The sequence below is a fragment of the Amblyomma americanum genome, chromosome 7 (assembly GCF_052857255.1).
Source record: "Amblyomma americanum isolate KBUSLIRL-KWMA chromosome 7, ASM5285725v1, whole genome shotgun sequence".
In the NCBI taxonomy this organism is placed as follows: Eukaryota; Metazoa; Arthropoda; class Arachnida; order Ixodida; family Ixodidae; genus Amblyomma; species Amblyomma americanum.
In genome coordinates, this window is record NC_135503.1 from 96168018 (window position 1) to 96182295 (window position 14278).

Consider the following 14278-nt stretch of genomic DNA (forward strand, 5'->3'; position numbering starts at 1 on the left):
CACAATACAGCTGTGATCTGGGGAAGCCAGCCCAGTGCACTAGGTTTCTTTTTTTTTTTTTGGCAACCTCTGGAACCACCGCAAACGCCTTCGGAAGGGTGCTAAAACTTCTGAAAAAGTCTTTCCGTTTCTCTAGTAAGGATTGCCTGAGTTGCCGTCCCTTCACTAACTATATTGAACTATTTTACGACTTTTCACCTATTTGCTATCACAAGATTCGACCGTATGCAGTTCTTATACACTTTAGTGCACAAAAACATATTTGCGCAGCCCCACAGCACCATGTCTTCAGTACATCTAGCCTTCAGGGTGAACAAGGAACTCGGTCTAATCCCAAAATATGAATTCCATTACTCTTTTATTTGATCTTTTGTTTGAAAATTGTGGCTTGCCTCCTGTGTTTCCCCATCATCATGCAATATTCCACTGAACACTTGAACACAGTTAGTCATTAGTGACATTCCTAAAATAAATGCATGTCAGTACCATCAGCATGGAAGCCCAACAGCTATCAAGTGCACACTCTTAATTCTTTAAAAGTTTATGACTGCCACTTTTTCGCTTATGATAAGCTCACCTTCTTATGGGTATTTCACTACTTTGCAAATGGCCCTTGACGAGCAGTAGCCGTAGCTGTTCTTTTATGGTGCCTTTTTTTTTTTTTCAATGAGCCCTTAAAGGGAACCTGAAATGATTTTGATGGGCATATTCTAGTGCAAAAGATCTCTAGAGATGGTCTTTGTGAGTATTCGAGTCAAATCTGAAAGCTTTTAGAAATAATTTTTAAGAACTGCTGCTCGCTGTAGCTCAAAACCAATTAGGGCGACATACCTCACAATACGTCCCCAACCCCGATGAAGCCAGTGGGTAGATGGGCTGAGCTTGAAGGCTGGCCCTTCTGCCCACTGACTTCATCAGGGTAAAGGACACGCGCTGAGGTGTGTTGCTCTAATCGGTTGCGAGCTACTGCCAGCAGCGATTTTTAAAAATTATTCATAAATTATAAGGTACGTGCAGAGCTTTCAAATTTGACTCGAATACCCACAAAGACAACCTCCATAGGTCTGTTGCACTAGAATATGCCCACGGAAACCATTTCAGAGTCCTTTAAGGATGTCAGTTCTGAATACTTTAGAAGACAGACTCATACATCAACGATACCAGCTGTGAAGCTGCCCAGGGATGCAATGGGTAAAAAAATAACTGCGCATAATCAACCAAAAATTCTGAGTTCCGAGGAATACTGCATCAGCCATGCCAATCAGAAGAGCAGTTCTGAACTGCTCAAAACCTTTGAATGCTGTCAACAGATCTTTTCGTTCTTCAGGGCTTGACTGAGCACACGTGCTTTCTGGGCTGTGCCACACCTGCTCAGTAAGCTATCTCTCTCAAATCTGCCATTCGAAAAACTGCTGCCTTTGCCTAGCAGCATACTACTGTGCCCAAAAGAATAAAATTGTAAAGGTTGATACGACATCTCACAGGCACAGCCAGCCTTCCAAAACTGATCACCCGAAGTGGCTGGCCTTCGGAAAAAAAAAAATTTCGCAATGGTAAATAGCGAGTACTGGCACCACTGAAACGGCCCAAGAATAACCGTTAACTAGTGTGAACCAGGGTAAGGAACAAAACTGCTCCGCCTGTACAGACAGTCTCACATAACAAGTGTAAGTGTGAAAACGCCACCATGGTTGCACGGAGCCAGGGCAGCCAATTTTTCTCACAGCCGCACCTCATCTCGGCATTCCAGATAGCCTCAGGCGTGTCAAACTCGCCCAAGAAGGTCTCGGCGAACTTGGCCGCTCCGTGGTTCTCCAGGTAGCACACCATGGCTTCCGGCAGTAGTGGACCCAAAATGCTCCGTTGTGTTAGTGAACTACCCTGCAAGGCAGGGGCACAGGTACAGTTTTCACAACACTTCGAGAGATGGGGTTCAACTAAACTGTATGCTGTTTACACAGTTTATGAGTAGTGTACAAAGACCATGGGTGGTGACCACTTTCATGAGTTTGGTGTTCGATGGTTGTGCTGCCTGCCATCAGCCCGTGATGGATGAACACGTGGGATACAACAAAGTTCAGATGCAAAAGCAAGCTCTCCATTGTAGGAAGTGTATTCCACGCATCATACAAAGCACTTGAAATGAAATGACGAAGACTGTGTGATAAAGAAAGCAAAACCGACAAACAAAGCAAACACCCCATCGTCATTGAAGTTCATAATTAGGCATAGCTGCTAAAGCTGCAAACTGACCTAGGAACAACCAGTATGTTACTGCATACAATATCATGGCTCATGCATAATGATGAGACCAGTTTGGGTGTCGTGACAGAATAATAAGGGCTATGATGCATTTTCTAGTGGGCACATCCTCCTCACTTAGAAGTACACCACCTCTTCTTCCGTTGACCATCTCTGTGATGGTGTATACACCTCTCATGCTTTCTGGTGCTGTCTCTTCTCATACTCGGGACTTGGCACACAGGAGTTCCACAAAATTGCAATTACTCTGAGTTTTTGCTGCAAAAGACTTTCGAGAACAGTATAAACTCACAACCACATTTTTACAATATGTGAGCCTGCAGTGAATACAGACCTGGCCATTTAAGAGGCTCCCTTTTAGACAACTTCATTTTGTGGACACTGCTTGAAGTTAATATAACTAGGTTCCACTGAATACATAATATGGCAGCTTGACTATTAGTGATACTGCTGCAGCAACTGCGAGGGAGGTCCAAAAATTTAGCAATCAGTTTAATCAGTTGCAATGCATCGGAAATTTAAGTCACTCACAGTACACTGACTCAGTGGTGCAAGTGGCAGTGATGCGATTAGGTGCAAATAATCAAGCATCTCCAAAAAATCAGGAGGCTGAATTTTCGATAGACGACTGTAGCCCCTCTCATGACTGATTTGGTTTGGTTAATAAGGTTTAACTTCCTAAATTGACTCAGGCTATGAGGGACGCTGCAGTGAACAGCTCTGCATTGACATCAACACAGTTCACGGGCCACCGTGGCCGGGATCAAACCTGCGTCTTTTGGGTCAGCAGCCAAGCACCATAGCCACCAAGCCACCACAGCGGCTCCAATCATAATTGTTTTGGCTGTTTAGTCTATCAGCAGAACATCATTCTTGCCTCAAAAAATCTTGAAGATTTTTCCCATAGGCTACCTAAATTAAATTTGACAAGTAGCGAAAGATTCTCACGCTGCATTCTTGGTCGCCCTCGGGGTCCCAAAGAAAGATCCAGGTTTATCTTCATACACCAACCACCAAAAAAGCAGCTCGCATCAGCGTTCACCATGGCTAACATTTCATTCACTACGCATTCTTCTCCATTTAAATGTCAACATCTTTGACACCCAATGTAAAATGCACGTTGGACATACCTAGATGCCTAGGCAAGGTTGTTTCTATGAGCCCAGAACTGATTCCCAGTTTTGTAGGAACCTACTTGCAACAGCCCATTTCACTAGTGGTGACTTGAACTGCCCAACAGGCTCACAGATCATGTTCAAAATGACTCTCTCCTGTCCCAAATAAGCACACCTTCCCACTGTCTGATAGCACATACGATGGTGCACAATCCCTGAACACATTTTTCACGCACCCATGAATACTGGCTGGCGTTGTTCCCTTTATTTGCAAAAATTTAAACGCAGCATGATGCTCTACGCTGCACTCAACTTCAGCCAATGCCACCTAGTGACCTTCCACGCAGTGTCATGTGCAATCAAACAATGGTAAGACGCAGCTCGTAACCACTACCTTACTAGGTAGTAGTTTTCAAAACATACATGCAACACTGTGATATTGCTTGGCTATTTCGCATCATACTTGAGCTTCGAAATTATCAAATCACCCTCCCAGTAATCAATTCCTTAAAAATTCGACACATACAACCGCAAAAACCAACTGACTATAAGCAAGTCATGACAGCCAAATGGTTACCCCAGCAAAGCAAGAGCCAAGCAAATTACTTTCCGCAGATGACAATGCTGTCAACTGTTAATGACAAACCATGCTGTCAATTAGTACAGACAGAACGAACGATGAGGCTAACAGATACCATGTATTACCTTCCTGCACTGCTAATGTACCATAGAAGCAGTCTTTAGCACAAAAACAAGCACTTTTTTTAAATCGATTTTTGAGAAGTTTTTTTTACCCGATGTTCTTTTGTGGTTGCACCAGTCTGGGCTGCGCTAAAGCACCCAATTTTTGACACAAGCTTGGCTGCCATCATCATCATCACGCAAAGACATGTGCAGCAGCTGCTTTTCTGGCATGAAAATTAATGATGAGACTTACAATGAAAAAAAAATTTGACATTTCATTCATAATCGATTATGTAATTTCACCCACCCCTATTAATAGGTGCTTGCCAAGGCTCAAAATACACCACTCATGCTGACTGTGTTCTGATCTTCTAAGAATGAACACCCATCTGCAGCAGTAACTGAGCGCATCACAGTTTATGATACTTTGCAGAAAATATAACAATCAGGCAACTGCAAAGCTCCTGTACTACATTTAACTGAGTATCAAGCTGATGCAGGTGTTAGAATGAAAATGTCTACTAAGTGCACAATTCCAGTAAAGATGAAATACAGTGGACACCCTTTGAGACAAACTAGAAGGTTCATACAAATTTGTTTGTCTTATCAGAAGTTCATTCTTATCTCAAAAAGACATGTGAGCATACTATACATTTTACAGTAAAACAACTTTTAATGTGAAAACATTACTAGGCTATTTTCTTTTCCTCAAAAAAACAGTTCCTTTCCTCAAAGAAAAAAATGAGTTGATTATTAAAGAGAGGCAAGGTGCCAAACCAGAAACAAGCGATGATAGATACAATGATAGATACAATGATAGATACCATGATAGATACCGTAAGTGCAGATGAAATCCCAGAGATGTCCTCACTGGTTGACCTCAATGTGGTGGCCGTATTCCCAAAAACATTCACCAAAATTTTGAGCAACTGTTAGTCGTACTGCGTTCTGGGTGGTGTCATAGCATTTCTCTTTGCATATAGCTTACATTTAGTCAAGTTGGCGGCTAGCTTGCAACAGTGGTTCCGACCAATGACATATATACCTTCAATTGCATACTTTCTGAGAATTGCAACGGGGTTCCCTGACATATGCACCCTCAGTTGCATGTTTAAGGTGTGATTGAGGTGTCCACCAAGATGCAGAGATCCACTGCCTCCTTTCCTTCCCTCAAAACACATGCTTTCCCATGTAAGCAGACTCAGAATTTTTTTACTATGCATGAAGTGAGCTGAATAGTGTCATGAAACAGCAGCACATTATCCTACTTGAAAACAGCATTGGTCTGCTTTTTTTTTTTTCACCACCTATTTTTCTCTCTCTCTCTCTTCTGCTGGGACCAATGCTTGCGTCTCTTTCAATTCCATTCCTTTGCTAAGTGCTGTTGTGGTGGTTCCTGCCTGGAAACGGTCATAATGCTGCATATTCCCTCATTTTCATTACCCCAATCCCCAAACGCACTCCCCCCCTCCCCCAAGTAATACTTACAATTATTCTGATTTTTGCTTTCCCTCAGGCTTTTCACAGCAGATTTTTTTTTTACATTGTATCCCACGGGAAATTAGCCATGATCATCTTATCCAAGAATCCGTCTTAACACGGGCCTACCAGCAGGTTGCCAGAAAGATTCCCACATCTCTTGGGCTGGCGTGAACTTCACTACTACATGACAGAAGCCTGCTCAGCAGGCGCAAGGGAAAGAGTTAGGGTGCTCGCACCTCGTCGAACCTATGTGCCTGACAGGTGTGGGCCCGGTGCAGCAGCTCCCCGATGGTGAGCAGGTTGGAGCCCGTGTACAGGAGCACAAAGTAGAAGAAGCCCGTGGCGTACAGCTGCTGCACGGCGGGATTCTCCTCCATCACTTGCAACAGCAGGTGGGCAACCTTCTCCACAAGGATGGGGTCAAAAGTGAGCAGGATCTGCAAGCCATGACACCAGTGTGTAGAACTAGCAATGCACTTACAGCAACACTTCTGACAGAAGCCCTTTTGATGACGCACTCGTCTGCTCGTACTTCAATTTACTTCGCTACCAAATGCTTTTGGATTGAGTAGCATACTTAGAGCAATTGCCCAATTTCAATGTGCCCCAATTTTAATGTGCAGCTGATTTTCTTATCTGGATGGAAAAAGCGAAATTTAAAGAAGCCTGACGTTGTTTCCATCTTCATTCTTGAGCAGCAGCAAGGATGTTCAACTTCTTAGCGTTAAATGGCGATGAAGGAAAACAGATAAAAGCCTAGCGAAGTAGTTCGGCATCACGTCTCCAAGATGCCAACCATGCCAAATGCCAATGCAACAAGGTTCAGCCACCATCTCCTGATGCCAATGAAACTGGGGCTGTTTGTAGCATGGTTTCGATATTGTGTCTGACTGGAACACACATGCTGCTTCAAGAATCGTTTTTCATCAAAAAAATCTGCACGTTGAATCATGTAAATATAGTTAGGGCCATTTATATTTCGGTTTGATTTTTTTCTTATATTTAATGGGTAAAAATAGGTCTATATTTTCTTGTCAGAAGTTCAGGTACGAGCCGGGTAATTCAGCACAAGGTTCAAGAATTCAGGTATTATTGGATGATTTTTGCATCAAAAGACAATCTACTATGTGCACTCGATTTTGAATAGGTCAAGAAACAGTTCTTTTTTTTTTTGCCACGATTTTCACAAACAATATGGAAACTATTTGAATTCCACTAAAATTGGTTCAAATTTATACTTTCTCCTTATTTTATTACATTTTTGTTCTGTACAATGCAATCTTCTTTGTGGTGCTGCCATGTCAGTGCAAGACCTGCCTGCCTTTGTTTGTACAACATGAGAACACTCATTCAATGTCACAGTGACCATTTTAAATGCAAAAGAGCCTTGGAGCAGGATGTCCTAGGGTAGGCAGTGCTTGAAACAGGGATGGCAGTAAGATGGCTGGTCAGTACCTGTGTCCTGAACTCTCGCTTCTAAGTGTGGATTTCAACCTTATCCTCAAATTAAGCTGCATCATGAATAACAAGCATCCGTGGTAATACCTCGGTGGTTTTTCCCAACTTCTGGGGAAATAAAATATACAGTAGAATCGTGATGATTCGAACCTCAAAAGGTAGCAAAAACATTCGCAGCATCCGAAATATCGCATAATAAAAATCAACAAAATCCATAAAGAGAAGCATGGGAAATGCATTCGCACAGATCTGTTTACGGCTAACGGGATTAATTTACAGCCATGCTGCCACAGCTCACAACTCGCAGTGCGTACAGCACGACGTCAATGAGGAACGGGCCATGCGCCATGCGCTCACCTCTCGCAGAGCATACCACACAAATAGTGATCACAGCACAAGCAATGTACAGGCAGCGCTTAGCGCTTGGGGTTGCAGTCACAGCTTGCATGTTTGTATTGATCATAGTGGTGCGGGAAAGTATTCAGAACATCTAAAAATCTGCACTTTGTACAGAATGCATTGTGGTCAAAGAATTTCGCGAATCTGCATCACCCCGAAATTCATATCAACCGCATTCATATCAAGGTTCCACTGTAAACCCTGGAGCATTCAGCATACAGCATGAAGCCTTATTATGAGCCACAAGAAGCTAGAGATTTTTCTCATTACTACTTGCATACACTTAATTTCAAGGGCAACTGCGTGAAAGGCGTGGACATGTTTCCTCTCCTTTCGTCCACGTCTTTCGCACTGTTGCCTTTGAAATGTATCACCAACTCATCTGTTTGGCTTCAGTGTTGTACACATGGTTGCACAAGCTCCTTGTCTCTGCAAACACACATGGCATACAGAGGCAATCCCAATGTGAAGCTCCAGCCCACCTGAACAATGTGGACCAGACTGGAGCGCTCGGAGAGCAGTCGCTTGGCTCGCGGGATGGGGCGCACCACAGCACCATCGGCGTCGCGCGACGGATAGAAGGAGCAGATGGAGGAGAGGACCGAGAGCACAGTGGCCGCCAGCTCACCATCATTGAGCAGGGCCTGCCCCGTGGCGAGCAGGCCCCAGCGCAGCTGCGCCACCCGCCCTAGCGGCTGCCAGCCGGCCATGCCCTGGGCCCAGCACAGTGTCCGCGCTGACAGCTGGCCACCCTCCGACCACATCTCTTGCAGCTGCACACAGAACCCACATGCACAGAGAGACAATGGTAAGAAATGTAGGCAGTTCTACTCTGGGACCACCCGCTGAATACTGTCGTTGTGTATGTTTTTTCGAGTAACCAAAAAATTACAGAGGGCACTTAAGATGTGCTGTGAATGCGAACACAAGCATACTGGGTATTGCAATGCGGTGATAGCATACTACTTTAACGAGGTTCTTTAATGAGGTTCTTTCTCCCGTGGGCGAGATGCCACGGGAGATTAAGTAGGAAAGGCACTTGTCACAGCTTGCACAGCACAGGTTCGTCAGATCTCAGCATGTGGTAAGAGGTCCACGGCACCAAGACGTTCGCTGTAGCAGATCGGCTAGGCTCACAGATGTTCGTTATAGCCGAGACACAGCGCCATAGCCCTAATGTATATTTTGACGGTTGCACCGGACTTGCTTGTGGTAAGCAAGCGTTCGTCTTAAGTGGGGCCGTTATAAGTGGGCTCGACTGTATGACGATGATGGCCTTGTGAGCATAAAAGGGAGATGTTATATGCTGAATGTTTTCAATGAAATCATCATGTTAACTCGACTAAATCATCATGTTAACTTTATAGCCATGACCACATGCAAGTCAAGAATCCTGTCATTCTGCACCAGATCAAAAATCGTGCCCCAGTGAAATTAAGACCATGTTAGAGATTGCTGCGCTGTAAAAGAATCACTAATCACATGCAAATCATATGCTGACTTGTAAGAATCACATGCAAGAAGGATCACAAAGGTACTGAAGTCGGACTTCTGCAGACAAGTTGGTTGCTAAAAGACTTGCTGAAGGCTCACTCACAAGTCTGCACTGACCCATCACCAGGAGAATGCCGCTTCTGAGAGCACAAGAAGCTGGCCACTCAAACCACAGAATTCCTGCGCAAGCTCCTTCGAAACGACCTTTCAACGAAAATTACCCTTTTTAAACACAGGTGCCCGTGTCCGTTCTCTTCTTTTCACTCTGCTTCAAACCGCGCCTCTTTGTCGACTCTCTCCTGAGACCTCACCCAGCAGGCCTTTCAACGTCAGCTCTCCCGCAGATGCTTACTTTGTGCACAGGGGAGGCAATGGGCACAGTGGGCTCTTGTGAATGCGCAGTTGCTGCGCTAAGTTCCTTCAATCTGCAACCTGTGGGCCTCATTTTGGGACAGCGGCAGGATAAGGTGTCCTTTTGAGGGCAGTGCACTTCACAGCCGCTGGCGTTTAAACTCTTCTGGTAAACTGTGCCGCTCCTGCTCACTGAACCCCCCTTGCCAGTTCGAATAGCTATGTGGCAGCGGTTGGGTCACTCGCTCGCACGCACACGCACATAAACAGACGCATGCACCTGGCGCTCATTCTGCCCGTACTTGGGGGCAATGCAACTGCGTGCATGACGGGAGAGATATTGGCCAAGGATGCCGCCGCCGCCACCTCCAGTGGTGAGAAATTAAAGCACCAACTAAGAAGAGCAGATGCTCACAGTTTGAAGACCCTCACCAGTGCACTTTCACTGCAGAAGAGCTATAGCGATTTGACAGTACAGGCTGTAGCTGGTCGTAGCTCACCTGGTCGTAGCCAAAGGGCCCCTTGCGGTCCTTGCCGTCACCACCCACGTACCACTCCTTCTCGAGGCTCAATGTCATCTCGGGCGATGCCTCAATAACGTTCATCTGCAAGAAGCCACAAACAATGCATGCACACACAAACTATAAGCTGACAGTAGAAATGCTCAAGCCCATTTGATGCATTTTTGGTGGAATTTTAAGCACCATGCTAGAGCAATTAACACCATATGTATAAAAAAAAAAAACTACAGTAGGAGCAGAAAACTCTCAGCTGTTCCTGACCTGCAACATACACCATAAATAATGCCAACTATGCAGAGGCAGCAGAAGCACATTTGGACAAGCCTGGAAATTATGTTCTGCCTACAACATGTGTACAAGACTCCAATCAACCCTTCTTCAAATGAGACTCAAGAAACAAAATATATGTTTTAAAGGGAACACTGTATAATGTACAGGAAAGGACATTCAAATGAGCATCATTCAGTGCATGTGTATGTCCTCTTTTGCTCGAGATCTGTGGCAGGTTTTATTTAGGATAGATTACCAACTACAGTAGAATCTCGGTGATACGAATCTCACGGGGTCACGAAAAAATTCTTATCATCTGAAATTTTGTATCATCCAAACAAAATTGGTATGCAGAAGCAAGAAAAATGCATTCACACAGATATGTTTATACCTGACGAGATTTATTCACTGCTGTGCAGCCACAGCTGGCTATATACTCGTGGCGTGTACCGCGCGATTAGCGATTGCAGCTTTGGTGATGTGCGGGCTGCACACCGCCTCTCGCAGTGCAAGCGAGAAAAGCACATGCTATTCTCACCTACTCAGGTAGCTCTAAGCTGAAGGCCAGCAGTGATGAGAGTTGCAGCAAGCAGAGCAACATTTTTACTGCCCAAACTTACTTATGACAGTGCAAACAGCAAGATGTCTATTATAGTGAATCTAGCAAAAGCCAGTTCCATGCCAGATATGCACCTAAGGACAATGAAGCGCCCCTTGGATTGGACGTGCTCTAAAATCTGGGCACTGTGTGTTCAATTCCACAACCCACGGTGTGCACCTAAGTCTTCTTAACAGCTGGTCTTTGTAAACATTGTAAACACATATTTGAAAAATATCTATACCTCGTTTACTTCAGCCCATTTCAAATCCTTACACTGTGATGCCGATTTCTACACATTCATCATCATCATCATCAGCCAGACTACGCCCACTGCGGAGCAAAGGCCTCTCCTATGTCCCTCCAATTAACCTTGTCATTTGCCAGCTGCGCATACCGTATGTCCGCAATTTCTTAATCTCATCCACCCACCTAACTTTCAACCGCCCCCTGCTACGCTTGCATTCTCTTGGTATCCATTCAGTTACCCTTAAGGACCTGCGGTTATCCTGCCTTCACATTACATGCCCTGCGCAAGACCATTTCTTCCTCTTGATTTCAACTAGGGTATCATTGACCACCGTTTGTTCCCTCACCCACTCTGCCCGCTTCCAGCCTCGTAACGCTACAACTATAATTTTTCTTTCCATAGCTCGCTGCGTTGCCTTAACTTAAGCTGAACCCTTTTCATTAGCCTCCATATTTCTGCCCCATAGGCCAGCACTGATAAGATACAGCTGCTGTATATTTTTCTTTTAAGGAACCATGAAAATATGTTAGTCTTATTTGTGCTACAAGTCCATTTTAACAGAAGTACCCCCCCCCCCCCCAAAAAATATGTGAGCATGCTGGATGTGTCCAAATGAATGTTACATGAAAACAGTGAATAAAATGGCCCTTCAGAAAGTGTTTAGTCACAAATAGATAAATCATAAAGGTGTAACATTTCTGAGCAGTGCTTAGGCAGGCGTGAAGGTCCAGTCTTCTGCGCAATGGCGAGAAAGCTTCTCCCACTAAGAGCGCTCCCACAAGGCAGCTTCCCCACAGTTTAGCATGTAGCGGTGCGAAAGCTATCTTCTGGAGGGTGTGCTTTGTTGTGTAGAGGCGTTTAACGTAGTTTTTCCTCAACAGGGCCGCATGGGTGTCGGACCAGTGTCGTTGCAGAGATTTGCCGTGGTTCACAGTGCCTGCGAAAGTTTGTCTCAACCGGTACTCATATGAAACAGTTCGCCTTCAGCGGAATTTTTTTATATTGAATCCTATGGGAAACCAACCAATGGTCTCCCCTCTTGTTTTTCGTTCAAGAATTCATCTTGATGAAGTTCATCTTAACAGAGTTTACTCTATTTTAAAGAAAGCTGCAGCTGCCACAACAGTAGTGATATACAATTTCACACGGCATCGTGACTTTCAATCTGAGAGCTGTGACAAAAGCCTGCTAAGCTTATATGTATTTGCCTTACTAAGTCGTATTAAGGGGGTATGAGGGTCCTAAAATTTTTTTTTTCTTATTTGTCAAGATATCTTGCTGAAACTTAGTATGCAGGTATATCATAGGATGCTGATTTTGAATATGCATTAAGATTTCAAATATCTCACCTGGAAGAAAATATATGTCAAATTATCATATCTTAATTAGGTCATTTCTTACGGGCCTTTATAGTAACTGATCAGTTAAAGAAAGCATTTTTACGAATAAGCAGACATTTGCAAAGGCTCACAGCACATCCTAAAGCTAATAAAATGGCTATAAATTCGTTTTGTTGATCATAAACGAATAAAAAGTTGGAAAGAAAAAGCAATGTGGCAGTAATTATCCCACACATGGCCTAATTGCTAATCTATCATGTTTAAAGGAAAAAGGAAAGCTTTATGATGTGCGGTGGACCTTTGAAAATGTCTACATATTCTTAAAAAACTTCTTTTAACTGAGAAATTATCATAAAGGCCCGTAAGAAATGACCTAATTGGGATGTTATTTTGCAATAAATTTCTTTCCAGGTGAGATTTGAAATCTAAATGCGTATTTGAAACCAGCATTCTATGATACATCTGTGTGGCAAGTTTCAACAGGCTATGTTGACAAATAAAAAACAAGTTTTTAAGACCCTCATACCCCTTAAAAAGATGAGAATAAAGTCCGGAACAAACACTTACTTGAGCACGCTGGTTTGAAAGAAACAAGGGCACAAAACAACATGAGCATGAACTTAGGCAACAAAGGCTGTTTGTTGAACCAGGCATATAAAGTACGGTAAACACTGTTAGTGTTTGCTTAGCAATGAATTGTTGCTCAAAGCGTGTATTTTGTTCCGCGCGTTTTATTCCTGTTCGTTTCTTTTTTGTTTTTGCTCATTATGGCTGCCTGGCATTTATTTTGCACTGGATCATTTTACTAGCCACACGATTATCGGTCCAAAATTTTTTTTACCGCCTTGTACATTTGAAAATAATGAATGCCTTGGCTCTGACTTGACTTGAGCATTCTCTTACATCTTTTTGGTTACAGGCACGAAAACAGACAAGACAAGGTAGAAAAACGGGACGGAGCGCCACTCACAACTGATTTATTTGAAGGCAACACAGACAAATATATACCACCGTACAAACAAGGAATGCTATCATCTTCAAAATTGACATAATAGCAAAGGAGTGAAAAAATTGTTCTCTGCCTTATACAAAGATATTGTATCTTTGTATACAAAGATATGCCTTATACAAAGATATATCTTTGTATAAGGCAGAGAACAATTTTTTCACTAGTTCGCTATCATATCAACTTTGAAGATGATAGCATTCCTTGCTTGTACGAAAAAATTGTTCTCTGCCTTATACAAAGATATATCTTTGTATAAGGCAGAGAACAATTTTTTCACTCATTCACTATCATATCATAACTTTGAAGATGATCATAACTTTGAAGATGATCATAACTTTGAAGATGATAGCATTCCATGCGTGGGCGATATTTGTCTGTGTTGCCTTCAAATAAATCAGTTGTGAGTGGCGCTCCGTCCCGTTTTTCTACCTTGTGTTGTGTCTGTTTTCGCGCCTGTAACCAAAAAGATGTACAGTTACCAACTTGCCCAGCAAAGCGTTCTTTTGAGTATTCTCATCACAAAACTCTGGCAAACTACTTTTGTCCCAGCTGCCAGCAGTGGTGAGGGAGGATGCGAGAACATGCACCTGTGTTGGAACGAGTGCCCGGCTGACGTGTCGGTGGGCCAAGGTCACCAGCTCCACCAGGGTAGCCAAGCCGCCAGCATCCAAGAGCTCCTTGACATTACGCTGGGCCATCGGAAGAGCAGTCAAGGACAGGTTAAAATCTACGGGGCTAGAGCACTTAAGCCATGATGGTACAAGTAGTTTAGAAAAAAGCAGAATCTGCACACTTCACTGTGGCTGCCGATATCAGGTAGTATTTGTCAGCAATAAATAAGTCTTTTGCTGGAAAGGAGAAGCGTCACCAAGGCCCCAAAGAGGCAAACAACCAAGTTTTGGCCGAGAACAAGGATTAGCTGAAGCTTTCCTAAGGCCTTGCATGAAAAGAAATGTTTTTAATAATAATTGCCTGCCCTACATCCTAACATACTGTTAGTGAGAGAAACAAAGACATGCCACTCATGAAAAGACCATGAAATGGT

At 43.6% G+C, this 14278-nt stretch overlaps 1 protein-coding gene across 1 annotated transcript in view; it reads right to left on the reverse strand.

Annotated features, from left to right (window-relative positions):
• Positions 1 to 14278, reverse strand: part of LOC144099428 (dnaJ homolog subfamily C member 13-like) — a 158220-nt gene that overhangs the window by 76715 nt on the left and 67227 nt on the right. Inside the window, exons 21-25 of the mRNA XM_077632721.1 lie at positions 13821 to 13922; positions 9746 to 9850; positions 7883 to 8173; positions 5780 to 5980; positions 1733 to 1881 (exon numbers count right to left, since the gene is read on the reverse strand). Of these exons, the coding sequence (XP_077488847.1) occupies positions 1733 to 1881; positions 5780 to 5980; positions 7883 to 8173; positions 9746 to 9850; positions 13821 to 13922 (848 nt within the window). The remainder of the gene's footprint in view (positions 1 to 1732; positions 1882 to 5779; positions 5981 to 7882; positions 8174 to 9745; positions 9851 to 13820; positions 13923 to 14278) is intronic.